The sequence below is a fragment of the Vicugna pacos genome, chromosome 2 (genome assembly GCF_048564905.1).
Source record: "Vicugna pacos chromosome 2, VicPac4, whole genome shotgun sequence".
In the NCBI taxonomy this organism is placed as follows: domain Eukaryota; kingdom Metazoa; phylum Chordata; class Mammalia; order Artiodactyla; family Camelidae; genus Vicugna; species Vicugna pacos.
The window spans coordinates 56,831,840-56,855,086 of NC_132988.1; the positions used below are offsets into that span (position 1 = coordinate 56,831,840).

At 32.5% G+C, this 23,247-nt stretch overlaps 1 protein-coding gene across 1 annotated transcript in view; it reads right to left on the bottom strand.

The window, feature by feature from the left end:
• GRID2 (glutamate ionotropic receptor delta type subunit 2) overlaps nucleotides 1–23,247 on the bottom strand; it is a 1,264,409-nt gene that overhangs the window by 997,888 nt on the left and 243,274 nt on the right. Inside the window, exon 2 of the mRNA XM_072940458.1 lies at nucleotides 3,017–3,172. Within this exon, the coding sequence (XP_072796559.1) occupies nucleotides 3,017–3,172 (156 nt within the window). The remainder of the gene's footprint in view (nucleotides 1–3,016; nucleotides 3,173–23,247) is intronic.

A 23,247-nucleotide genomic window follows, 5' to 3' on the forward strand; every position in this document is an offset into this window, starting at 1 on the left:
GGTTTACTTTTGTGAAAACAGGAATGATTTTCTTCTACTGTTCATTTATCTGAAATTAATGTTACAGGATAATGATAGTGATGTTCAAATGGTCATTCATCTTCACCGAATAGAATATTAATTCTGTGTTACAACCAAGCTATCTTCTTCTAGAAACTCACAAATAATTATTAATTACTACGCAAAAACTTACTGCAACCAAAGCTACAAAGGATTTTCATACTACCAATACTCTTTATTACCGTTTATGGATAAATAGGCTGTTTATATTTAAATCGCTCTCTCTTATTAAGTGTTGATAGTAGAAAGATAAGGTAAACAAAAATTCAAATTTCAAAAAAATCATCTTTTAAATGTGGCAGGTTGGAGGAAGTTGTAACAATAAAATAAATTTGAGGATTTCAGATTATTAAATTCCATTTATTCATTGAAAGAGCTCTATCATAATTTGTTTGTATTACCAAATCAACGATATGCTTTGATAATGCTATTCGTTCAAGGATCAGAATTTGAAAATCAAATAAACAAACAAACAAAAAAAAAAAGAGAGAGAGGGAGAGAGAACCCAAAACCTTGAATTTTTAGTTCATCAGGAGTGCTAATGTATAAACAATCAGTAATATCACTAAATCTTGTGTTCTTCATTAGAACATAAAAAACAAATAAGCTGATTTAAGACTCTTTGTATTATAGATTTTAATGGTACTGCAACAAAGATGTGATGATAGAAAAATTAGCTATCTTTGATAGTACAATTGAGGTTTTTCTCCTAAATTACTTCCTTACAACATTTAAGAGGATACTCCTGAATACTTTCTTGCTCTCTTTCAGTTGAATATTTCCCCTTATTTTTTCAAACCAATCAATTATACTAAGAGCTCTAAAGAGAATAATTTTTAATTCTAAAAGTAACAAAGATCTTTCTTAATATTGAATGGGGAAACAAATTAGCTCCAGAGCTTCCTAAAACTTATTTCAGGTTCAGGTTCATTACCCAGAGCAGACCAGTAAGTAGTCCAGAACATCCTGTTAGTATCAAAACCCATCAGGTAAACTGTCAAGCTTTTTATTCTTTCTTGACAAATATCTAGTGGTCTCTACCCTGGAAACTTAAAACTTATTTCCTTTCTCAATTTGCTTTCATGTCACAAATTCTTTCAAGTCACAATAGTTCTTCTGAGAGATATTTGTGTTTCCAGAATTTAGCTGGCAGCAGAATGGTTACACAAAGCAATATGTAAACAGATTAACTATGTTATTTTAAAATTTGTCTTTATTTTTCAAACTGTAGTCTCTAAAAAAAGGTATGGGGGACATATTTATTCAGTATTTGATATTCCCTTCTGTAACTCCCTTCCTACAGTTACCCATGGTAACTTCTTCATTTCTTTATTTCTACACTTTTCAAAGAGAATTTTTTAAAAAGGCATGGATTTTTTAGAATGTCTTCCAAGTTATTTTACAATTATTAAAATGTAGTTAATCAGAAGACAGTCACAAAAATAAATCAATCCTAATTTTCTTTCCCCTGTTCTTATTCCATTCACTAAGAACTACGAAAGAAATATCTATGATATTTAAAATAATAACATATTCTCATAATTTTACATTGTTGGGTATTTTCCTCAATTTCCACTTTTTATTTTGCAGACTGCTTTATAAATTCTAATAAAATATAAATAGCCTTTAAATGTTTCTATAAAAAAATTTATCAACATAGCCATGATTTAACATCACAAATTCCCAGATAATTCTGATTTAAATAACTGGATGTTTATATTAATCTGATTTTTCAATTGATGTTAAAATTAAAATTCCATCATATGATTATAAACTACCTATTTTACTGCCAAAACAGCTTTTACTTAAGACGCTTCTGGTCATTTCATTAAAATAATATTTTTCATTTCATCAAATTAAGAAGAAGGAAAATCCACTATACCACTAATCATTTTATCCATTCTCTTACTAACAGAGTTAAGCATAAATAAGCTTCAACAATAACCAATGCTACTGATCAAAAACATATTCAAATAAAGGTTATCTGTATATCATGCAGATACATTAGACTAAAGCATTTATTTTCCTTACCCCTTTAATACTTATCTTTATAAAGGTTTCCTGTCAAACTTTACTACATTTAACATCTTGCCCATCTTTTCTTCTGTCAAATCCTCTTTTTATTAATAAACGATTTTGACTAAATTAATTTTGTATTAGTATCTTTAGTCTAAATACATTACCACAATAAAATATAAAACAGATTAACAACTAATACTTCCATGAACAATGGTTGCTTTGCCAATCAAAAGGCTAAATATTTCATTACACTAATAGCATCAAAAATAGTATTTTACTAGTGTAAGATCTTTCACTCAAAACTTTCACTCATACAAATGATAATTCCAGTATAATAAAAATAATTTGTATTTGTATGACTTAGTACCAATGAAAATTTTTAATTCACTCAAATATATGGAGAATGAAAAAAAAAAGTGGTTTAATATTTGGCACATTGTAGCACATAAAAAATTTATAGCCTAGATCAGTCTGCTAGGATCCCAGAACAAAATCTTTGATTTGTAGTTAGTGTCTAAAAGTTTCCTTCTAGCAGTACATTTGTCATGAATACACCTGAAATATCATCTCCAGTTGTAACAACACTCAAGGTGGCAGTTATCTCAAAGAAGACAAAAGTAAAAATTCCGATGGAAACTCTTATTTTTAAGGTAGGCTTCATTTACAATTGAAGTCATAAAATGCTGGAAAGATTTATTGTATTTAGGACCATTTCCATATTATATTTCAATTAAAACAATAACTTTCTGCATGCTGTCCTTTCAGAAGTAGAATACAGGATTAGTATCTACCAAACAACACTGCGAGAAAAGCAATGCAGCAAAGACACAAACATGACGTCCACATTTCAGGGCTCTTTAAAAATCTAATTCCATTGGCATTTGAATTGAACCAAAAAAATAAACAAAATAAAAAGTGAAGTGCTGATTGACCTTACCTTCTTGAACTGCTTGAAAAGGATTGTTGCCATCAACAAATGTCACCGAAAATGTGATCTTCTCAGTCTGTAAGATCTCCTCATTCTGGTTGAGGTCACCAACTGCTGTGCGAAACACCTCATCATCCTTTTTGGCAGATTCATCAAAAATTGCTCCTAGAAAGAAGTGAGTGTCGCCATTAAACAGTAACATAAATATTGTGTCATGCCCTCTGGAAATATGCCAATGAGACTTACATATTGAAAACATATACTTTCACTTAAAGCACGCACTTTATTTATTACTGAAACACACTGTACTGGAAGCAATGTGACAGCTAAGCAGGAATGTAGTTATTACTTCTTCCAAATGGAAATGATGAATAGTACATCAAAGTGTTATTGCTGAGGGGGAACTGGAAGACATTATAATAAAGTACAAAACGGCTTTGAAGGACAAAGTGGCTAATACATGTTAAGAGATCTTTAGGAATTTATAGCTTGAAGAATTGTTTTTTTCTGAATAATGGGAGAAAAATCAGGAAACTTTCCGAGAGTCCATTCATACAGTAAGTAGGAACCAAATTTCTATTATAATCTTTATTTTTTCTCTTTTAGTTTCCATCCTTCTTTCCTTTCTTTTTTTGAACAAGTTTCAGTATCTTTCACAATAGTAAGATGAGTAATATTCATAAAAAATTGAGACATACAAATCTCTAAGCAGAATTAATGAAGAAGTATTTCCTGAAGAACCAAAATAAGTTCTAGTGAATAATTAGGCATTTTTCTCATTCATATGTAATAATGATGATGATGATCAGAACCGTGGCTTCTTATTGAGGGTGTGTTTTTCAGTAGTGTACTGAATAAATATCCCAGTTCTAAGAGTAAACTGTTTTCAAATTCTGACTCTGACATTTCTTAAGTATATGAGTTTGAGCAAGGGATCAAATTCTAAATTCTAAACCCCACATTCATCATCTGTAATATTTAATAATAAAATATTATCTATCTGTAAGGATTATTAATTGTATTAAATATTATACAAAATGCAAGTAAATTGTGGTAGTTAAATATGTCTCAGTTAAAGCTAGTGTATTTTTTAATACTGTAATGTAATCCAAACAAAGCTTAACATTTTCCATTAATTTTTTCACATTACAATATCTAATTTAACCCTTAAAACAATTATGTGATACATATACTACTTCACACACATACAGATTTAAAAATTAGGATTGCATGCAAGACATATGCCTAATGTCCCACATCAAGGGCCAGAGCTCTTGCCTCCTTGACTCCAACATCCTTGCTCTACATCACTATGAAATGCTGCCTTCCAGGATTATACCCATAAGAAACAAAAGTATTTTAATGGGGATCTTGATTTTATCACATAGCTGGGGATTCTTTCTGGCCGTGCATACTTATTTGTGTTTATTCTCATTCCTCCAGTTGTAAACAGGCATACATTTTTTAATTCTTTACTTTTTAATCATAAATAATTGGGCCAATCTACTTTTTGTATTTTTAAGTAAACCTAATGAATTTCCTATTGACACAAAAAAAACATACACCTAAGGGTTAATAACACGATAAAGGAATAACTGCATATAAACATATCCACATACATATACATGTAATATATATTTCTTGACTATAATACTCATTCAAGTGTGTGAATGTAAAAATAAAATTGTATGTATATAAAATGACTTTTTCTATTTTTAAATATAATACAGGTGTTATATACACATATATGAAGAGATAAACACATTAAATATGCATATACAAATGTGTATATATGTTTACACATACACATATACTTATAACTAGAAGCAGACACACTTTACATCTATCAATTTAGCTGATTTAATGTTTCTGTGGCAGACACCCCTAGTCCTCTAGTGAAATACAGACAATTCATGACATTAAACATGCATTATTAGAGTCAATACATGATAATACAAGGATGAAACTATGTCCATTTCTGACAAGTGTGGCATATTGCTTTTGACCTCTCCACCCTAACTGGCTTCACCATGGGAAGGCAATGATTAATTTTTGCTAGAGAAGGCAGAGTGTCTAATAGGACTACTGTGTCAACTTGGTTTTCTCTTACAACTGCCCTTCTATACTTGCATGGATTACAGACTACTTTCACCAGTCTCTTTGAACCCTTCCTTTCCATTTCCTGACTATGAATACCCGACATAGTTAAGAATATGAGAAAAGGGTGAAGATTTTTTTAAAACTGAGATATAAATTTAGCACTTATATTAGTATGTAGCTGTTAGCCAGAATAGATATTTTATTGATGTAACGAGATATCTACAATATATATTAATTTTGACCTGTCACTTTTGAATCAGACAGAAATCTACTTTATAAGCTAAGATTTTATCAAAATATTTACGCCATACATTTTAGATTTATTTTGCTAATTTGAATCCACATTCGTAAAGACTCGTTTTAATTTGTGATAATATTTATGAGAATTTATAGGTTAATCACTACACTGAAACTTAATATTATCAGACTTGGAAACACACATTTATTTCTTTAGCAGTTTGTTATGAAGTGTAATATAAACGTGCTATAATTGGAGCTGAAATAACCTATTCTTTTTAAGCCAGATAATCTAAATGTCTATTCACAAAGAAGTGATGTATGTTTATATAGAGATGCTTCAGCTTGTCATGGATTCTAAATGAGTGTGTTAAAAGAAGCATTTCTAATCAAACTTGTTTAATAGTGGGTGATGCTATTGACTTCTGCTTAGTATTGGTAATACATTTTTAATGGAAGCGTTTTACTATTACCTGACAGAACACTTAAAATTGCCTTAAAAATTAAACCTGGCTTAATAAATGGCAGAAACCTGCCAAAGTGATGGCAAATTAGTCAATTCTGTGCTGAATTAAGAAGTAATGAAAAAAAAAAGAAGTAAAGAAAGGAAATGCACAAAAGAAGTAGTTCATCTTCTGCAAATAACAAAGAAGTACACAAAAGTAACAATTCGTCTTACTGCATATGGCATAACCAAAGAACAGGAAATCCTAGCAAATATTTCAAATCCAGTTATTTATTTACTTTTTATTTTCAGCTGTAAAATCTCATCTTAAACTTGGCTTTTTACCCACATCAACAAGAGAAAGGATCAAAACCACATGATCATCTCAATCGATGCAGAAAAAGCATTTGATAAAATTCAACATCCATTTATGATAAAAACTCTCGCCAAAGTGGGTATAGAGGGAACATATCTCAACATAATAAAAGCTATATATGACAAACCTACAGCCAGCATAGTACTCAACGGTGAAAAACTCAAAAGCTTCCCACTAAAATCTGGGACAAGACAAGGATGCCCACTATCACCACTCCTATTCAACATAGTCCTGGAAGTCCTAGCCACAGCAGTCAGGCAAGAGAAAGAAATAAAAGGGATCCAAATTGGAAAAGAAGAGGTGTCATTATATGCTGATGACATGTTACTATATTTAGAAAACCCTAAAAGGTCCACACAAAAGCTACTAGAGCTGATTGAAGAATTCAGCAAAGTTGCAGGTTACAAAATCAACGTTCAAAAATCAGTTGCATTTCTTTACACTAACGATAAATCAACAGAAAAAGAAAGTAAAGAAAGAATTCCCTTTAAAATAGCACCCAAAGTAATAAAATATCTGGGAATAAATCTAACCAAGGAGGTGAAAGAATTATACACAGAAAACTATAAACCATTGATGAAGGAAATTAAAGAAGACTTTAAAAAATGGAAAGATATTCCATGCTCTTGGATTGGAAGAATCAATATTGCTAAAATGATCACACTGCCCAAGGCAATCTACAGATTTAATGCAATCCCTATCAAATTACCCAGGACATATTTCACAGAACTAGAACAAATCATAATAAAATTTATATGGAACTATCAAAGACCTAGAATTGCCAAAGCATTACAGAAGAGAAAGAAAGAGGCTGGAGGAATAACTCTCCCAGACTTCAGACAATTCTATAGAGCTACAGTCATCAAGACAGCATGGTATTGGTACCAAAACAGACATATAGACCAATGGAACAGAACAGAGAGCCCAGAAATGAACCCACAAACTTTTGGTCAACTCATCTTCGACAAAGGAGGCAATGGAATAAAGACAGTCTCTTCAGCAAATGGTGTTGGGAAAACTGGACAGCAGCATGTAAAACAATGAAGCTAGAACACACCCTTACACCATATACAAAAATCAACTCAAAATGGATTAAAGACTTAAACCTAAGACAAGATACAATAAACCTCCTAGAGGAAAACATAGGCAAAACATTATCTGACATACATTTCAAAAATTTTCTCCTAGAAGAAATAAAAACAAGAATAAACAAATGGGACCTAATGAAACTTACAAGCTTCTGCAGAGCAAAGGAAACAAGAAGTAAAACAAGAAGAAAACCTACGGAATGGGAGAAAATTTTTGCTAAAGATGAAACCAACAAAGGCTTGATCTCCAGAATATATAAGCAGCTCATACGACTTAATAAGAAAAAAAATAAACAACCCAATCCAAAAATGGGCAGAAGACCTAAACAAGCAATTCTCCAAGGAAGACATACAAATGATCAAAAAGCACATGAAAAAATGCTCAATATCACTAATTATCAGAGAAATGCAAATCAAAACTACAATGAGGTATCACCTCACACCAGTCAGAATGGCCGTCATTCAAAAATCCACAAATGACAAATGCTGCAGAGGCTGTGGGGAAAGGGGAGCCCTCCTACACGGCTGGTGGGAATGCAGTTTGGTGCAGCCACTATGGAAAACAGTATGGAGATTCCTCAAAAGACTAGGAATAGACTTACCATATGACCCAGGAATCCCACTCCTGGGCTTGTATCCAGAAGGAAATCTACTTCAGGATGACACCTGCACCCCAATGTTCATAGCAGCACTATTTACAATAGCCAAAACATGGAAGCAGCCTAAATGTCCATCAACAGGTGACTGGATAAAGAAGAGGTGGTATATTTATACAATGGAATACTACTCAGCCATAAAAACTGACAACATAATGCCATTTGCAGCAACATGGATGCTCCTGGAGAATGTCATTCTAAGTGAAGTAAGCCAGAAAGAGAAAGAAAAATACCATATGAGATCGCTCATATGTGGAATCTAAAAAACAAAAACAAAAACAAACAAACAAACAAAAACAAAGCATAAATAAAGGACAGAAATAGACTCACAGACAGAGAATACAGACTTGTGGTTACCAGGGGGGTGGAGGGTGGGAAGGGATAGACTGGGATTTTAAAATTGTAGAATAGATAAACGAGATTACACTGTATAGCACAGGGAAATATACACAAAATGTTATGATAACTCACAGAGAAAAAAATGTGACAATGAGTATGTATATGTCCATGAATGACTGAAAAATTGTGCTGAACACTGGAATTTGACACAACATTGTAAAATGATTATAAATCAATAAAAAATGTTAAAAAAATAAAAAATAAAAAAAATTACTCTCAAAAAAACAAAACAAAAACAAAAAAAATTTGGCTTTTTACCAAAAAAAGCACATACAGCATTTTGTATCAAACACAAGTATTTTGCAAACAATTGGTAATTTCCACTTGAAGAATCTTAGGAAAGATAGTCCTTTCTTATGTCATGTATTTTCAATAGTATAGCAATGATACCTCTTTATCCTTTGTACTAATACACACAAATTACGAGTCTAATCTAACATCACATCCTAGATTTACTTTTTTAAACCATGTACAGTTAATCAAATGCAGCATTCAAAACTACATAGCTAACATGATGACACATCTATTTCTTTCCCAGCTATTTTCATTAGCGTTGTCAGTTTTATTTTAAAACCTGAAGTTGAAAGTAGTTGCAACTCATTGTCAAAATGGAATAATTATTTCATCACTTACACATGTATACACACACACACACACACACACACACACGGTGTTTGATTAACAGATTACTCTTTATTTACACTTCACATTGGCCAAACCAGAGGGAAGAATAACCCAAGAAACAAGCAGAAAAGAATACCTTCTAAATATCTCTGTTACACCAATTTGTAATTGGTCATTTCCAATATTACAGATCGATGGTCTCCTCCTTCCATAGGAGGGGAAAAGTGGCTTTGTTTATCCTTACACAGAGAGTGACATATACAAGTGTGTCTACATACAAGTTTTTAAATAAAAAATACATCATGCTTACTTTCCTTCTTACATCTTAAGAGACAGAATTATAGTTTATAGTAATATTGAATATATGTTGAGGTCTTAATTTTTTAATTGTTGTAAAGGGTCACATATACAAGTTAACATTTTAGATCATAAAATCGTTTTGTACAAATTCATATTTGCAAATATGCCTCATAAATAAAACATGTCTGATAAATATGCCTGATAAATAAAACCGACCATCTCCATAACTCTCAAAAACATTTTAAGATTTTCTACCTTCACGTTTTTTATTCATGATGATGTACACCTTGTCTCCTTAGCAAAATATAATTTCCTGGGCCATAGAAATTATTCTTATTGTTAGAATGTTTATAATGGAGGATGAATATATTAAATACTCAAGAAACAGTAATAAACTTCCCTTATATTAGTTAGGCATAACCTTATAAAACAGGATTCCTAAATTCAATTTCAAATATAGAAGTAAAACTATGTTACATCTAATCCTAAATTAGAACAAAAGAAGAATTATAAATGTACCCACATATGAATATATTATCACAGGCATTTTTCAGGACTCCAGAAGACCCAAATTTTTCAGCAAGGTATTAATCATATACCTGTATTTTTAATTTGAATGTTTGAATTCTTTTTCTCTTATATATAAGAAACAAGTAGAGGAAAGAAACACTGGCTGGGAAGGTAGGAGAGGAAAGAAAATATATTCACCTAGCTCAGAATTTCCTCTAAAAATATTGAGAAAGGTTTTGATATGTCTTAAAACGTCACCAGAAGAGGCCGAAAATTGCACAGAGGCTAACCTACTTTCTTTTTTCCCACACCACGTCTGCTCGTCGACGCCCGCAGTTGCGCCTGCCTCACAGAAACTAAGGCAGACGCCGCACCTGCAAAACCGCAGAACTGTTCGGAGCAGAAAGGTCCAAGATGGCGACGGTCAAGTGCCCTGAACTGGTTCCAGCCGGACCATGGCAGCAGCGCCTGCGCAGATAAGACCCAAAGTGTCTGAAGGTTGCCTTTGCTTCATTACCACGGTAGGTTCTCCTCCCTAACGGATGACTTACACTTTGCTGGGCAGAATTAGTGTCCTGCGCAAAGGAGCCCAAAGGCCTGCGCAAGCCCGGCTGGTTATGCCGCTTTCCCTGAATTCTGACAGGCATACCCACTTCTCACCCCTTAAAGTTCTCCACTCCCCTTCCCGCGCGGAGAAGGAGTCCTAATGCTCTCCCTTCTCCGTTCCTTGATCCAGGAATAAAGTTTGCTCTGCTCTACAGAACCTGGCCTCCTTCCATTGCTGTGAGCCGTACCTGGTAAGGAAAGGACCTAGCTGGGATTCACCCGATCAAAGGGATTGATAACAGAAGAAACTTTTCCACATACAGAGTGGATAAAATTATTGAACGATTTGCATATCTCAGTTTATGTAACATACCAAGTAGCTTCTAAAATAAGTAATTCTAAAAATTGAAAACAAGTGTCGACACATCTAAATTATCCTTACACAATCATTGTATGCTTAAAATCTTATCTAAAAAGACATATATGAAATAGCCCATAAACATATGGTGAGATTTCAGAGTTCCAAAGAAAATCAAAGTAACCAATTTTTTTAGCCACAAAGTTCAAATTCTTTACTCATTTAATTTTGCCTAATAGAAATTCTTTACAACACATATTCTTAAAAAGATAAACTTTTCAAAGTTGCTATATGCAGTGAATATTTTTCTTTTAAGCAACAGTTAACTCTCTTATCCTCTCTGTGCATTTTTCCTCTCTTTTTTCCCTTTCCTTCCACGTCTTCATGCATCCACCCTTTCATCCATCCATCTATCCAGCTAACCTTCCATCAACACAGAGACAATCATCAAAGCCAAGCCGTTTTGTTTCTTCACAGATGAGTTGCTGACAGGACAGTTAAAATTCATTACATATTTAATCAATCTCTAGCAGAATTCATAAGACTATAACAGAAATAGCAATTATGGATTTCATAATCTCATAGCTAAAAGAAACGTTAAGGATGGTATAAAAAAATTCTCATTTTTCAGAAATTGTAGTGAAAAGATTTTAAGTAATTTAACCAAAATCACACAGCCAAAAGTTAGAATGGGTGGAGTAGGAATTTAAGTTTTCTGGTTTCAAGTTTGTAACTATTTCTTCCATATTATAATTTTTTTTCATTTCAAGCATTTACTCCAAGTATGTGTGCATATATATTACATACATAAATACATTATGTCATTCATATATACATATGTGTGACAAAAACTAGTACTACTACATGTATATTTGATATATATTAAATAACTGGTAATAGTGTTAGGCAGTTAGATAGAAATGAGCAGCAGGCAAGGGGAGACAAAGACGGAAGGAGCAACCCAGAAAATAACAGTACACCTGCGCTCAGGATAAGAGACTCCAAAAATTTTTACTTTCTCTAAATGAAGGCCAGCAAAGAAGCTGGCTAGAATTGAACACTGCGGCTGCACAATAGAGAGAAAGACCCAGCTTAACTTGACCCAATGCTCATTATAATGTAATTAGCATTGCAGTTTGAGCCCCTTCCTCTAGGTTTCTCTGTGTGTATCATGGGTAAGAACATGCACAAAAGGAATGGGTATGCCTGAGCACAAAGAACTTGAGCAGTAAATCAATCAATCACAAAAATGCCCCCTAAGCCAGGATATAAAAATAGGAGAAAAAAAGAGCAGTGCCATTTTTCCTCTCTTGGATTGGCCCGCCCCCAATTCTGAGGGGTGTACTATATTTTACTACCTTTTTACTTCACTAATAAAATCTTCTGTTTATATCACGCTTTCTGTCTCTCGTTAAAAATTCATTTTTTGGGGTGACTAAGAACCAAAGTAACTTTTATTCCCCTGTTCCTGGTAACAATAGTAGAGGATATATATACACACACGCACATACATGTGTATTTGATAATGAGTACTACTCTGGTGATTAGCATATCAAATTCATTTACTATAAGCCATGAAATATTTAAAATTGAAGAATTATAGTAAAAACCTGAACATAAGACTTCCACATACAATTTATTCCCCTTTGCCTTAGAAGCATCTGCAATTTCACTTTGCAGGTTAAAAATTTTTTAATGGCACAACTCTGTGCTTTGAGACAATTTATTGGTCACATATGGATTTGCAGTTCTGAAGAGCTATTCAGAATTGTTAAATCATCACATATTTTCACTGTTTTAGATGCTACTATTCATTAGTAGGTTTTTAAATTTAATTCTAACAGCGCAATATGCACATATTTTAATTGCACTGTGCACAGATACCCAAATCAAGAAAGCTATAACCTTTTTATGTCTACTCATGGTATTCCCACCAATGTCAGTGGAAATTGTGCAAATATGTGAAAAGGAGGGTAAGTAATACAGACAATACTGTAAAAATCAGATTTCTCCTTTATTTCATTTTTCAAAAGAAGAAAAATGTGAACATGTTCAAAACTACTAGACAGCAGAAAAATTAAGCAGAATTGTGAACAAACGAACTTAGCATTTCCTATACTGTTTGCATCTTCACCTGAGCATACAGACTAGCTAATATTTAAGGGGAAATTATCAAAATAAAGGCATCATGTCTGTATGTGTGTGTTTACACATGTGTGAGTGTGTGTGTATACATATATAATCTGCCTAGATAATATTAAGATATCCTCCATGAATTATGTATAACAGATATATTCATCAGTCTCTTCTCATTCAACAGAAATTCTCCGATTATATCCTTCATTAATTTTTTCGCAGGCAAGAAGTAGGGTTTTTAGAACTCTTTTTCCTTTCAACCAGAGGTATATTTTCCTGGGTTCACCTTATCTTACCTTTCACAACCACTCTAAGGATGTAAATAAAAACAATAACTCTAATTGTAAAGGATATGCTAGCTATACAACAAGACGTGACAATTAGTCAATAATATGAATTATAGACAATCTTTTGTGTTAACTCTCAAGTTTTTAATAACTGAAATAATAGTAATGAAAGTAATTAACATTTGTTAGTAATAAGCATTGTAGTAAGTCGTTCACTGGCATTTTATCATTTAGTTTTACCCTTTGATGGAAATGAGGCTCAGGGCAAGTAACTTCCCTGAGACTTGAAGCTAATAATGACTGTGGCAAAATTCACAACTCTCACTTTCAAGGCAAACTCCCCAAAGCCCTTGCACTTAATATATGACAATACATTCATTATAATGAATTTCCATATTACCAAGTGAAATGGATGTTTTATTTTCATAATTATCAAAATGCAATTTTATTTGTATGTTAAAATTCTCAAATAGGTTTTAATTTTTTGTTTGAGAAATTTTTATCAACTGGGTCTAATTTACAAAAGTTTTTAAATAATTTTTTATTTTTGTAAATACACTATTATCCCAATGACTCAAACTATATACACTATACAGTAGTTTTGTCCAAGAATTTATAAATTTTTTTCTTAAACTTTAAGTATGCTTTTGGAATAATTATCTAATATATACAAAGAATTAAGCTGAGGTAAATTTTTGAAACATGTTAAATCACAATTTTTGCAGTTAATTTAGAAAAATATTAAGTGAGTTCCAATAACGTATGCATTTTGATATATTTTCTCTTTTTTGCAACTCCACAATGCTTCATTTTTTATTTTTATGAAATTTTTAAAGGTTACTTTCCATTTACAGTTATTAGAAAATACTGGTTATATTCCTGTGTTGTACAATACAGTCTTGAGCCTATCTAACACCTAAGTTTGTGCCTCCCACTCCCTCACCCTTTTATTTTACCCCTCCTCCCCAATGGCAAACATTAGTTTGTTCTCTATATCTGTGACTCTGCTTCTTTTTTGTTATACTCACAAGTTTGTTGTACTTTTCAGATTCCCATGTAAGTGATATCATACAGTATGTGTCTTTTTCTGAATTATTTCACTTAGCATAATGTATTCCAAGTCCATCCATGCATGTTGCTGCAAATAGCAGTATTTCATTCTTTCAGTGGCTAAGTGGTATTCCATTATGTATATATACACTATACCTCTTTATCCATTCATCTGTTGATAGAAATTTTGGTTGCTTCCATACCTTAGCAATTGTGAATAATGTGGCTATGAACATTGGAGTAAATGCATCTTTGTGAATTAATGTTTTTGGGTTTTTTTGGATATACACCCAGGAATGGAATTGCTGGGTCATATGGTAGTTCTATTTTTAGTTTTTTTGAGAAACCTCCATACTGCTTTCCACAGTGACTGCACCAATTTACATTCCCACCAACAGTGTATGAGAGCTCCCTTTTCTCCACAACCTCACCAACATTTATTATTTGTGTTCTTTTGGATGATAGTCATTTTGGCAGATGTGAGGTGATATCTCATTGTGGTTTTGATTTGTATTTCCCTAATGATTAGAGATGCTGAGCATCATTTAATGTGCCTGTTGGCCATATGAATGTCTTCTTTGGAAAAATGTCAATTCAGGTCTTCTGTTCATTTTTCAATAGACTTGTTTGTTTGTTTGTTTGTTTTTGATGTTGAGTTGTATGAGCTGTTTATACAGGTCGAATATTAACTGCTCATCAGTCATATCATTTGCAAATATTTTTCTCCCATTCATTAGGTTAGCTTTTTTTTTTTTTTAATGGAGTTACTGGGGTTTGAACTTAGGATCTCATGTATGCTAAGCATGTGATCTACCACTGAGCTATATCCACCCAACCCCCTCCTCCCAAGTAGGTTGTCTTTCCATTTTGTTGATGGTTTCCTTTGCTGTGAAAAAGCTTTTAAGTTTAATTAGGTCTCATTTGTTTATTTTTGCTTTTATTTCCTTTACTTTAGGAGACAGAAAGTTCCAATAATGTATACACTTTGATATATTCTTAAATTCAGGGTTCAGAATAAATCTCTAGCCTTTCATTTTTTTAAGAAGTTAGAATTTTTTTCTACTTTAGTGATTAATGGTCCTAATAGAACAACAATGACAAAGTCATTGACTTTATATATTAAAGACTTTTACTAATTTACCTAGGTCTGTAATATTCAAATTGTGACCAGGTATAGAAACTAACTGGTTCATTATCTTTCAACATCTAATACTTACTTAGCATTTTGTTCTCAGAGTTCAAAGTACATTATACTATTAACTCCCAATTCATTTACCATAATTACTTAGTTTACAGGCAAGCATCATTCTTGTTTTAAAGACAGATAATCAAGTTCAAAGACAATACTGCCAAGATCACAGACAGAATTAGTTATGATACAGTATAGCAAGATATAATTGGAAAGAGATAAAACTCCTCACAGATAATTAAAATGATAAATACTTAAAGGTATATTGTAATTTAGATATAATTTTATATTGCAGATACCTCAAATTATCAGCTTTACTCAACATATTATGATAGAATGACTTAAAATAAGAAGGGCAAATCATAGACCAAGCAGACAAATTTTCAATGACTGTCTCCAGAAATTTCAGGGGAGGGCATTTATGTTGGAATGTGACACTCCATCACAGTGTGAGCTAAGCCAAATTCATGAAGGGAATCTTCATTCTAACACAGGTCCTTTTTCTCAGCCCTACTCTCCAATAACATTTGAATTCACATTTCATTTGGAATTATTCTAAAATCATCCAGAAACTCAAAGCACATTTAAATTGATAATACTGTCACCTAGGCATTTAACTTTACTGTAGGTTTTACAAAAGTCTGTGTGATAAAAGAAAATGCATGTTGCTTACAGAGCAGAAAATCTGACTTTTCCATGTGGAGGATAATAGGAGGTTAATCTTTAAAATAATCATTTTATGTTGGAACATATCCTCTTTTAATTACTTATGCATTTTATATAAATTTGGTATTTGGGGAGTAAACATTCCAAATCAGTTGTTCTAATAAGAATTATTTTCAATTTTTTAAGGGTACTAGATATTGAAAGATCAATAATCTGGATTTTTCTTATTAAAAATGGCACTATTTACAGTAATTCTGTGCAGATGATGAAGCAGGATGCATGTGAAATCTGTTTCCCCACCTAGACAACAATTAGAAGATTAGATTCTACCTAACAAAACAATTTTGGAATGCCGGAGTATATTGAAGGATTGTAACTCCCAGGAAAAGGCTTAATTTCAGTCAATTTCATCCCATAGCACAGTTATCAGCCACCCATTCTCCACCCCTCAGCTATGTAGCAGGAAGCTGTAAGTCTTCCCAGGGGCACCTTGCACACAGCTTGTGGGAGCCAGGGTGGGCCAATAGGATCCTGTCCTCCAAATGTCTGAGTTCTGTGCCCTGATGTCTGATTGCCACTTCTGATCTAAGAGGTAGCCACTGTTGTTGCACCTCAGTCCACTGTTGCAAGCCCCTCCCTGTCTGGCTGAAGTGTCTGCCAGAGGGTTTAAATAGGGTCACAATCTTCTACCTACCCCATTTTTCTGTTTTTGGAAGCCAGACATTACCATCAGGGCATTCAAATGCAACTATGTACACAGGGAAATGAAATGTCACTGTACATGCCTAAAGAAAGGTGCAGGCTCAGGAAAGACCTGAAAAGGCCTTAGCTTTACACTGCAGGCTGAGACAGCCTACAAGAATAAGTAGTAGTAGTAGCAGTAGTAGTAGTAGTAGTAGTAGTAATAATGATAATAATAATAATAATAATAAATAGATAAATAAACCCAGCAAATCTGAGAGAAGGGGAAGAATCTGAATCTGACTTTCAGAAATCTTGTATTTTTTAGATTCAAATGTCCAGTCTTCAACAAAAAAAAATCACAAGACATACTAAGAAACTGGAAAGTATGGCACATCTAAAGGGGAAAAAATTAGGGGAAAAAAAATAACAGAAACTGCCCCTTAAAAGAGCAAGTAGAATGTGTATTAGACAAAGATTTTAAAAACAACTGCATTGAAGACAACCAAAGAACTGAAGAAAGGTGTGGAGAAAATCAAGAAAAAAATGGATGAACAAAATGGAAATAACAATGAAAGTATAAAAAACCCTAAAAAGAAACCACAAAGGAATTCTGGAACTGAAAAGTACAATAACAGAAATGCAAAATTTACTAGAAGGATTCAAAGAGGAGGCAGAAGAAACAATCAGTAAACTTGAAGAGGGAACAATGGAAATTATTGAGTTGGAAGAAGAGAAAGAAAAAAGATTGAAGAAAAGTGAATCGAGTTTAAAGGCCTGTATCTCAGGAGAAGAGAGAAAGAAAGGATCAGAAAGAATATCTGAAGACATAATGGCAAAAAAACTCCAAACTTAGTGAAAGACATGGATATAAATAGCTGGTATATGAACATTCAAATAGGAAGAACTCAAAGAAACCCACGCTGAGACACAGCATAAGCAAGCTGTCTAAAGACAAAGAGAAAGAGAGAATCTTGAAGGCTGCAAGAGAAAAGGCACTTATCATATACAAGGGATCCCCAATAAGATTATCAGCAAATTTCTCATTAGATATTTTGGAGGCCAGAGGCAGTGAGTGAAACTAAGGGAGAAATTAAGATATAGTCAGATAAATAAAAGTTGAGAGCATTCATTTTATTGGGCCTGTCCTGCAAGAATTGCTAGAGAGAGTCCTGTAGGTTGAAACAAAAGGACATTAACTCAAAGGACAGTAACTCAAAGCCACACAAAGAAATAAAGATCTCGTAAAGGTAAGTACGTAAGCAATTGTAAAAGTCAGTATTATTGTAATGACACTTTGTAATTCCATTTTCTATATAAGACTCTAATACTTCATTTAAAATACAGTCATTAGTCTAAAAATGAGTATTATTGATTGTAACAATGGTTTGTAATTGCACATTTTATTTTCCTCATAATTTAAGAGACTAATACATTTAAATTTATATTTTGGGGCACACAATGTATATAGATGTAATTTTGATACATCAACAACTGAAAGGGCTGAGGATGAAGGTGTAAAGGAACTGAGTTTTTGTATGTTATTGAAGTTAAGTTGGCATAAGTTTAAACTAGAGTGTTATAACTTTAGGATATCAAATTCAATCCCCATGATTACTACAAAGAAAATAGCTATAGATATACACAAAAGGGAATGATAAATGAATTTAAATGTTTCACTGCAAAAAACCAATTAAGTAAAAGAGAAAACAGTAATCCAGGAAATGAGAGACAGTGAAGCTAGAAGACATATGGAAAACAAACAGCAAAATGACAAAAGTCCCTCTTTATCAGTAACTACTTTAAATCTAAAAGGAATAAGCTCTCCAATTGAAAGACAGAGGTTGACAGAATGGCTGAAAAAACATGATCCAAATATATAATGTCTACAATAGATTCACTTCAGGAGAAAATATCTGTAAATAAATCATATATCTGATGAGAGTTTAATACCCAAATATATGGAGAACTTCTAAAGCTAAAACAAAACAAAACAAAACAAAACAAAAAAACGGATTCAAAAACTGGCAGAGAACTGAAAGAGACATTTCTCTAAAGAAGATATATAAGTAGCCAATAGATAAATGAAAACACCCTCAAGATTACTAACCATCAGGAAAATGCAAATCAAACAACAATGAGGTAACACCTTGCACTCATTAAGATGGCCACTATTAAAAAAAAATTAAATAAATGTTAGCAAGGATGTAGAAAAATTGGAACCCTTGAGGACACATTGGTGGAAATGAAAACTGGTACATCTGCTTTGAAAAACAACATGGCAGTCTTCAAAAAATTAAACATAGACTTACCATGTGTTCCAGAAATTCCACTTTTTAGTATATACCCCCTAAAACTGAAAAAAATTGGTCTTGAACAGACATTTGTTACACCCATGGTCATAGCTGTATTATTCTCATAGCTGAAGTATGCAAGAAACCCAAATGTTCATTGATGGATGAAAGGATAAGCAAAATGGAGTAAATACATACAATGGAATATTATTCATTCTTAAGAAGAAAGGAAATGCCGACATATACTGTGACATGAATGAACCTTGAAGACATTATGCTAAATGAAAACAAGCCAATCACAATAAGACAAATACTAAATGAATCCACTTACACGAAGTACTTAAAGCAGTCAAAATCATAGACAGAAAGTAACATGGTGATGGCCTGAGGCTGCAAAGAGAGGGGAGTAAGGAGTTTTGTTTAATGGGTGTAGGATCTCAGTTTTACAAGATGAAAAGAGTTTTGGAAATGGGTGGTGGTGATGGTAGTACAATATTATGAATATATTTAATACTGTCAAACTACATACTAAATAATGGGTAAGATGGTAAATTTCTCATGAGTATGCTATCATTGTTTTAAAAAATTAGAAAAAAAATGACACTGGTTAATTCTTTAATTTTTTTTTCATATTTTCATATTGACTCTATGAAGTTATCCAGAGCTTTACATCCTGTGTTTCAGGCCCTTTCTACACATCACGCATTTAATTGAAGCTATGTCCTATTATTACAAACTTAAATACTATGAAAAAAATAGAAATAACTGGTTTATGAAAAGAGACTTTTTTTATACACTTCACAGCAATTCAAACACTTTCCAAACTGAAATGATGCACATTCAAAAAAAAAAAAAAAAAGATAAGAAAGTAAAAGAAGATAGCTTCTTGAAAAATACATTCACTAGAAAGACTTACAGATATTTTTAGAAACAGAACAGATTCAGCTTTTTTCTCTCCTATAACAAATCACTATCTTTTAATACCACCTTCAGTTACCAATTTAAAAAGTGTGAGAACTGGTATATAGTACAATAAGTAAAATTATAGGTCAAAGAAATATCTGTATGAAAAAAAGTAGTGTGAACACTATGCATGCTCTTCAAAGATTAAAACACATTTTGGAGACAAATAATTTAGTTTAGCCTGTCTTCCACATAGTAAAAATTTTAATTTTATACATAAGATAAAAATTCACTCTGCTTCTAGATTTAAAAACATCATTTACCAATCTGAGTCAACTTAACTAGGTAAGTCATTTGAAATTAAGCACTTTAGACCTATAAGATGAGGTCTTCATTTCTAAAGAAAAAAATGCATCATGTGAATTATTTCAGGTAGCAAAAGGGTACTCTACTAATATAAATATCACACCTCCTGGTTTGATAAACTTTGAACCCATCTGTAATTTTATCTTCTTTTTTACATAAGCACATGTAACAAACGCAATGAAAGATTTTATAGAAATCTACTGAAAAATTTTCCCAACATGGCCTGTTTTGTGCTGTTTCTTATACTGAGTAAGTAACTATATTAGGGAGCTGCATTACAGGTGTTGTTAGGGAGGATGCCTTACAAAATATTTTACAAACAGTGAGAAAACAATGATTCTATTAAAACTGTAGACTACACAGCAGTGAATAAGATGTGAGTTTCCTTAGAAGTATGGCAATATTTTTAGGTATTTAATAGATATAAGTGGTTGCAAAATGTACCCAATTGCTTTCTTCTATCAAGATCTGCATCATAATCAGTCAAGGACTATCTGTAAGTCAAATACTTACAAAAATTCAACTTTCAAGTACTATTTTTAGTGATAACATGTCAGGTAATCTTAAATCTTACAAAAATAGCCAAAGTTGTATATGCTTGCCATTGTTAGTTTCATTCTTAAGAAAACAGCAGTAATACTTTTAAATGTTGAAATTCCTCTTAGTTAGCTCTCTTCATTCCCATTTATAGATGAGAAGACTGAGAATCAGAAAAATTCAGTGGATTAACCAATCACATAGATAGAAATAAATGAGCTAGAACTTGAATCTTCAACTTTTCGGTTCAGAAATCTATATGGTTCTTATTCTAATAAACTGCATCTATATTAAAATTTTAGTCCATTCCTGAGACAAACATTCTGCTTTTAGAATAACATGTGCAGAGAAGAGACAATAATGAATGCCTTCAAACTAAATCCTTAATTCATCTCTTTGAACAACTTGACTCAATCACATGGTATGCAGTATTCCTCTTTCAAAGAAAAAAAATAGCTGGGCGGAGTTGGTAACTTATATAGTTGTGGCCATATTAAAGGAGATGACAGAGAATACACTATGGCTTTTTATTAACCTCTTCAGATGTGATGTAGAAAGTCAAAATATATCCAGTTAGAATGCTTATTTTTGACACTTGATATAAAGCAATTAACCTCAGAGACCAAGTTAAAAAAAAAAGTCAAGTTTGGAAAGAATTCTACTGCACTGCTGATGTATGAAGACCCTTAGGTAAAGTGCACAAAGAAAACATAAGTAGATCCCCAGAGATTATCTACTGTTATTTCATATCTTAAGTCTTGACATTAAACTTTAAACAAATATAGTTTTCCAATAAAAAAGTAAACAAATTTTCCTTCATTTAACATAAATTCTAAAACAAATTTACAAAATATATCTGTGAATTCTGGTTTCTGAGTATGCAGATGGATGTTTGTTATGTTGAACAAATATAACAGTGTTTTAAAATCTTCTTTTATAATTTAATGTGTTTTTAAAAATTGTTCATATGTTTTCACATTTTCAGTGTTTTAAAAAATTGTTCATGATTTAATGAAGAAGTAGTTTGAAACCATTTCCTTGATCCAGAATTTAAACAAAATGTATTCAGTGTATATCAATATCAGGATTACAAGAATTCACGTATGCATACCTATCTGAAGATGGTACCTCATATTTAAAAGTACTGTTTTCCTTATAGCGTCTGTTTTATTAAGGAGTCAATTTGCCAAGTTTCAGGCAATCAGATGTGAGAAACTATAAGACATCTTTTTATGAGGCCATTTTAAACAAAAATTAAGTCACAAAATGGTTCAGTCACAAAATGATTTAGAAATTCATCCCAGGATTCTACTTGGAGCTTGGAAGGAGCTTGGAAAGCCAGTGAAATTCTTGATGAGACTTTAAGGCCAGCTAATTTAATCATGATTCTAACTTCTGGTATATTTGGTTACTGTCCAAAATGTATGCCTATTTAAACAATTATCATCTTCTCATTTTCTTCCTGTTTTTTCCTTTGACTAATGCCTTCCATACCTACACATGATTATTGTTCTCCATTATCATTCCATGGTAATTGCATTCCATTAATATTTTCAACTCCTTTATGGAAGATTGCTGCCTTTGAATAAACCCTAGATTTCTCTACAGGACACTGCTCAACTAGAGATTTATTTTTTTACAAACCAGGATCTACTGCAACCAGAAATGGGGAGTTAACATTGTTTACTTCTTAAAACAATTTCAAACTATTACTTGTACACCACAGAGTAAAGTAATCTCTTCTGAAACCCATCCATCTGGCTATACTACCCTATTATCCTCCTCACCATTGTCATTGATCACCTCCTCACTAGTCAATCAATTCATTCAATAAAGTTCAGAATCTTACTCTCTATCCCAAATCCACCATTCTGAGTGATACCGTTGATAGGTACATGTTGATGACTTATTATGACACATACGTGTTGATTACTTACGAATCATACTAACAACACAGTTTTTATCTTTCTTAATCCCAATGTCCTTTACTTCCACTACACCTATGACCAATAACTAGTCCCTGACATCACCTGTACATACTCTACATGAGATATCTTAAAATCTAATAGCTCACTCTCTACACGGTCTTTCTAGAACCCTAAAGACTCATTCCATTACGTCTGTTCTTCAGCCACAGAGACTTCCAATCCCCTGACCGCTGAGTCAATGGAGGTTCCATTTTGCAGAAGCAGTGATAACTGGCAGAGTAATAGGATATAAATCACAAGTTCCTTTTTGTATATGTTCTGTTTTAGATGTCTATTAAAATGCAAGTAGAGATATTAGGTTGGCAATTGAATGTGTGGAAATGAAGCTTAAGAAAAAGAGGTCTGAGTAGGAGACATACATTTGAAAGTCATCAACATACTTTTGGGAATTAAAGACCTGAGACTGGACATGATCACATAAGGAAGTACTGCAAATGGAGATAAGAGAAACCAGAACAAATCCAAGAAGCAATCTAGTCTTAATTAGAAGAAGAAACACAATTC